The sequence below is a fragment of the Lepisma saccharinum genome, chromosome 5 (genome assembly GCF_977018435.1).
Source record: "Lepisma saccharinum chromosome 5, izLepSacc3.1, whole genome shotgun sequence".
NCBI lineage: Eukaryota > Metazoa > Arthropoda > Insecta > Zygentoma > Lepismatidae > Lepisma > Lepisma saccharinum.
Genome location: NC_139233.1, coordinates 73,595,970 through 73,602,202, shown reverse-complemented (window position 1 = coordinate 73,602,202; position 6,233 = coordinate 73,595,970). Strand labels below are relative to the sequence as shown.

The 6,233-nt window shown below is 40.6% G+C and overlaps 1 protein-coding gene across 1 annotated transcript; it reads left to right on the top strand.

Annotated features, from left to right (window-relative positions):
* The first annotated feature begins 4,825 nt into the window (after positions 1-4,825).
* On the top strand, positions 4,826-5,362 carry LOC145988073 (uncharacterized). Its single transcript, XM_083122909.1, has one exon. It carries the CDS (start codon positions 4,826-4,828, stop codon positions 5,360-5,362), a length of 537 nt encoding a protein of 178 aa, XP_082979035.1.
* Positions 5,363-6,233: the final 871 nt, after the last annotated feature.

Here is a 6,233-nt window from a genome sequence, read left to right as displayed (position 1 = left end):
GTTGTAATTTATTATTAGGTACTGAATGTCATGGGTTCTGGTACAAGAAAGAATGTTTTGAAAGTCAGATAAATTTTTGACATTCATGTATACTTTGGTTTTTTGTCACTTGCCTAAACCTCTACATTAATTACATTGATGACAATGAATGGTAATGCATAATTCATCGGTGAAGTTGCTTCATGATTTTTCTTTAATATGCATAATTTAACTTTTATTGTTACATGTAATTACAGTATATATTAGGAACGATGGACTGATGAAATTTTTGCTGATCGGATATATTACAAATGTCACATGAAGATTCTAAATTGTTGATTTAACTGTTAATGTGTCACCAGATGACTGAAATGGATTATGCTTCAAAAAAGAGACACTAACAGTACAAAACATAAGTACTGCATATGAATTATACATTTATATACATAAAAATAACAATGATCAAATTTTTTGCCAAATGATAGACTATAGAAATATTGGACTGGTAAAATTATCAGCAATTTTACAGATAAATGAATATGCTCATGTAAGCAGTTACCCAACTGTTCCATTCCTAATACATTCATATGCATTTTACTTTATACCAAGACAAAGTGAATTTTTTTTCCAGTTTTTTGTCGTACAGCATGTGGTCTAAGCAGAAGATTGCAAATACTCACACCAATACAATTTCAAAATTATATTAATAAACATATGTTTGTATCATTTTGGACTCCCTCATAGTCAAATGGTTAGCACTCTTGCCTTTTCATAGTCAAATGGTTAGCACTCTTGCCTTTGATGCGAGCCGTTCCAGGTTCAATTTCTAGTGAGAGTTGCTGAAATTTCGTCCATGGCCCAGTGTCGTCAACATCATCATTCTTTGCCATTTCCTGCCTCTGGCTGGGTCAGCATAGAAGTCAAGCCTCTCCATTTTCTTCTGGCCTTCCACCACTCCTCTCTTTCCACAGTGTTTCAATATTGACCTCTTCTCCTAACACACTCCACTATCTGCTCTTTCCACCGACATCTTGGCCTTATTCGCTCTTACTGGCAGGGTTTGCCCCGGGTGCGCCCAGCCCAGTTTTACCCACGTGGGTTTTTTCAGAAAAAATCCACTCAAAATGTTTTTCTTTTTTTCCAGAAAATGTAAATTATTGCTTTAAATAATAGTGAGGTTCTAGAATTGTCAACAGTTTGAGAAAACTAGTAAAATAAAGTCTTAGTTAAGCTTATAATACTCAAAATAATGAATGTGATATAAGTCGCAGTGGGTTTTTCAGGATATTTTTCTCAAATCATGCTAGAAATGTACTTTTAACAGGAATAATACAAACATATATCCAAGAAACAAAAAATCAAAAGGGTCTGAATATTTAGGTAAAACATTGAACGAACAAAGCTTATAATTTTGAAATGTGGTAGCACTTTAGATATCAGTCACTTCCGTATGTGGAAAAGCCACATAGTTTCACCTGTGACAATTGCAACTTTTACAATAATTTTTCCATGTATAAAACATTACAAAGGAGAATTGAGTACAATTTATTGAAATGTCATGAAAGTAGAATGAAGTTAATTGTGGTATAATTAAATCAAACACTTTTCAAATGATTAATTTCATTTCTCAAAATTTAGTATGTGTGCACATGTTATGTTTTCTTTACAATGCCTTGCACTGAGACAGTGTTAGGACGTTATTAGAGCTTGAAGTTTTTAATAAAAACTCTAATATAGTGTGTGGTTTAGGAAGGGTGGGGGAGTGACATCAATTTCGAGACCATGATATCTGTAGCAAATTTAGAGTTTTTAAGCTGAAATTCATGTTGCAACTAAATACACTTGGAGAATGATTTTATTTTGCATTTGCATTTGTTGAAAGCATTTCAAGATGGAGGATGAAAAATTGATTTTTCATATTCTGAGGTAGCTCCAAATTCTGATGCCACTTTCAAATATCTGCCTAAACTACATTTTTGGACATTAAGAAAAGATACAAATATTTTAGGGCATTTCCTAAGCTATGGCTTGACAATGATATTTTTTAAAAATATAGTGCATATGTATGTTGGGGACAAATTGGGGTCACTAATGTTTTGTCCATGGGAACTGTAATTTTCATAGCAAGCAGATATTTTGGACGATGGGTATGGTATTCCATGTGGATGAAATCAGCCAAGGCAGTTAAATATGGCAGCCTTATAATTTTAGCATGGTTAATACACGGATGAGATATTTTAGCTTGAAACATCCACAATAATAATGGGAAAATGCAACTGTGATATGAACAAACTGTATTGAAGCAGATTTAAAAGTGTGTGTGTGTGCAGCTATTGTGTGTTGTATAGTAGGTAAAGGTAAGGTTCCCCGTGCCATGAAGGCACATTCAGGGGATTGGATATAGGGGTAGGGCCAGAATATTCTCGATCTCGGCCATTTTGGAGGTGATGGGATCACAACCAAACTCTGGCTGCCTTAACCCACCGGGACCCATTGATTTGAGGCTGGGTGAGTCCCAGAGCTGCTTTATGCAAGGACAAGACTGGAAAAATTCCAACCTTAGATCACCCACCCCAAGATTCGAACCCGGGGCTTCTACACGGCAGACAACTGGTCGACTTTTTTTAAAAAATTTTTATATACTAACCCTAAGCAGTAGTATCACCTCTGTTTTGTCTCTATATTCTCAATTTTCACACACATCAATTTTCTCTGTATTCTCATTGGGACAAACATCTATGTCCGAACCAGGATTTGAACCCAGGACCCCTGGCATTGCACTCTGCCACAGAGGTCGACTAAACCACCACAGCTCTCAAGTATTAGTGTAGTATTGCAATGCGCAACTATGGTAACTGGTCACAGATGAATTAATTGTTACGCCATCCAGGAAGACTAGAATCAAACTGTTAGTCAAATATTTCCGAACATAGTATTTTAGATAATTTAAACATTTGTCCCGCACTGTGGCTGTGTGGTCTAAGGCGTCATGCTTTGGGCTCCTGCGACGGGATCCGTGCAGGTTCGAGTCTCCTGGGGGAAATGTAACTGCTTTTTTCCTATGATTTCGGCCTTTGTATGAGACTGGTGAGCACTAGGGATGGCCAAACGGTTCCGGATCTGGATCCGGATCCGAAAATTTTGGATCCGGGTCTGAAAGTTTCGGATCCGGATCCAGGTCCGAAAATTCCAGATTTGGATCCGAGTCCGAAAGTTTCGGATCTGGATCCGGATCCGGATCCAAGAGTTTCGTATCTCAATCCCATTATAATATTACCACATCTTAAAAGGTATTATGATCTTCGATTACAAAGATATTTTTCATTAGTTAGTCCTACAAGAATTTTTTTCAAGTGTTGTTCCTAAAATACTTTGCTACGCATCGGCTAACACACTCGTGCACAAAAATAATTTTACTTGTTTAACATAAAATGTTAGAGATGATTTTGTAAATGCCATTGAAACGAATATGTATTCATTCGAATGTATTGGAAATGAAAACGCACATAAATGTGAGACATTCCATTCCAGGATGAAACCTTTAACACATATAACAAGATAGAAATGTTATACAAAAATTATACAATTGTTCTACAGTTACAGTTTTACAAATTAAAATAAAACATTATAATATATGCAGTGTTATATAATTACAAAGTGTAAGACTAACAAGGGAGGTTATCTAAGTGTTCCCCTCCGATTTCCATGAAACTTGGCAGGCGTATAGTGGGGCCCAAAGGAAGAAATAAGTGTTTTTTTGTTCAGCTAAAAAACTGTTTTAGGGGGGGGGGGGAACCCCATCAAATGTCAAGATGAGGACAAATTGAAGTGAGGATCTGACCCCTGTGTTCCCCTCCGATTTCCATGATACTTGGCAGGTGTGTGTATAAACGGGCCCAAATGAAGAAATACTTGTTTTTTTTTTTGTTTCAGCTAAAAAACTGTTTTAGGGGGCAACCCCCCTCAAATGTCAATATGAGGTCAAAGTTGAAGTGAGTATTTGACCTATGTGTCCCCCTCCGATTTCCATGAAACTTGGCAGGTGTGTGTATAAACGGGCCCAAATGAAGAAATACGTGTTTTTTGTTTCGGCAAAAAATCTGTTCTAGGGGGCAACCCCCTCAAATGTCAAGATGAGGACAAATTGAAGTGGGGATCTGACCCCTGTGTTCCCCTCCGATTTCCATGAAACGTGGCAGGTGTATAGAGGGGCCCAAAGGAAGAAATGCGTGTTTTTTTGTTTCGGCTAAAAAACTGTTTTAGGGGGCAAAACCGGCCTCAAATGTCAAGATGAGGACAAATTGACGTGGGGATCATCTGACCCCTGTGTCCCCCTCCGATTCCCATGAAATTTGAGAGGTGTATAGAGAGGCCCTATGCCCCCTGTTTCTTCCTATGCCATATTTACGTGGTTTCGGTGTCAGATCCCCACTTCAATTTCTCCTCATCTTGACATTTGAGGTGGGGGGGACTCTATACACCTGCCAAGTTTCATGGAAATTCGGAGGGAGAAACTTAGACCTCCCTTGTAAGTGTATTAATTAATTACAAATCGCGCGCACACACGCGCTATATAAACTCCTCACAAAAAGTCTGGAATATTCCATTTGTCGGGGAAAGAGAACATGGGCAGGGCGCAGTGTGGGTGGAATGTAGTTGGAAACATGAGAAAAGAATGTAGGCAGAACACCATGTGATGTACGTGCATATCCAGGCAACAGCTAGCGCCATCTACAATGTGGTACAACCTATCAGTACCGGCCGAGTTTACCTGGCCATCACGCAGCATGTCAAATCCAGTGTCTTCGAAGCAGTGCAAGCGTTAAATGGATATCTGGCGTTAACGATGGTGATAACGCAGTTTGATCGCACCAGGATTGTGACATTGTTGCAACAAGGGCGTACACAGGCAGAGGTTGCACGTGTGGTCGGGGTCACCCAAGGAGCGGTATCCAAAACATGGAAACGATTCAGGAACACGAACAGTGTATCAGACACGCCGAGAAGTGGTCGTCCAAGAGTGACAACATGCCGTCAGGATGCATACATTACTGTGACTGCATGCCGAAGGCCAACAGCGACTGCCCGGGAGTTGCAAAAGGACTTGTTGCAAGCATCCAGCGTTCCTATCGCGACCCAGACTGTGCGTAATCGTTTGCATAGTGTCGAACTAAGGTCATATAGGCCGCTGAGACGTGTGCCACTGCGACCTCACCATCGGCGGAACAGACGAATATGGGCTGATGAACATCGTAGGTGGGATGTGCAACAATGGCGGAATGTGATGTTTTCCGATGAAACAAGGATCTGTTTGCGGCCTGATACGCGACAACAACGTGTTTGGCGACATCGCCAACGCCACGGGAGGCAGCAGCATGTGTAAGAAGTCCATCCCTTTGGTGGGGTGGAATCTTGTTTTGGGCAGGTATCATGTACGGGCGACGGACACCTCTCATTCCACTGCAAGGGCGGTTGACGTCTTGACGCTATGTGGATGAAGTGCTACGGCTTTTCGTGCTTCCATTTCGCTACCAGTATGGTGCCGACTTTGTCTTTGTGGACGATAACGCACGTCCACATCGTGGAGCACCAGTGACCAATTTCCTGCAGGATGCTGACGTTCGTCGCATGGATTGGCCAGCACTCTCCCCGGACATGAATTGCATTGAGCATGTGTGGGCGATGTTGAAGCAAGCCATTTCACGTCGTCCACAGCCTCCGCAATCACTGCCAGACCTCATCCAGGCTGCCCAGGTTGAATGGAACCGTCTCCCACAGGATGCCATCGATGCACTTATCTCTGGGATGCCACAACGTGTGCGGGAACTGCACAGTGCAAGAGGAGGCCATACACATTATTGAGGGACTCACTTTATGTGTGTCACACACTGTGGCCGTTTTGCACAGTTCATAGGGAAGACGTTTTATTCCTTCCCTTGATTTTGGTTGTTTTTCGTTCACTATATTTGGTTGCTTTGGTGAACTTGGCAAGCTGGCATCGTCACTTGTCCTCTATATTTGCACTTGTCCTATCACAGGGTGTATCATTTTTGCTACAATAAATGTGTCTGTTCCCATTTCTTCACTTTCTTCTTATATTCCAAACTTTTTGTGAGGAGTTTATATATATATATATATATATATATATATATATATATTAGCAGGTAACAATATGTTATAAGCACATTCTTACTTTCCAAAGAAGCGCATGTTGGATGGCAAAACGGATCCGGATCTGGCCACCCCTAGTGAGC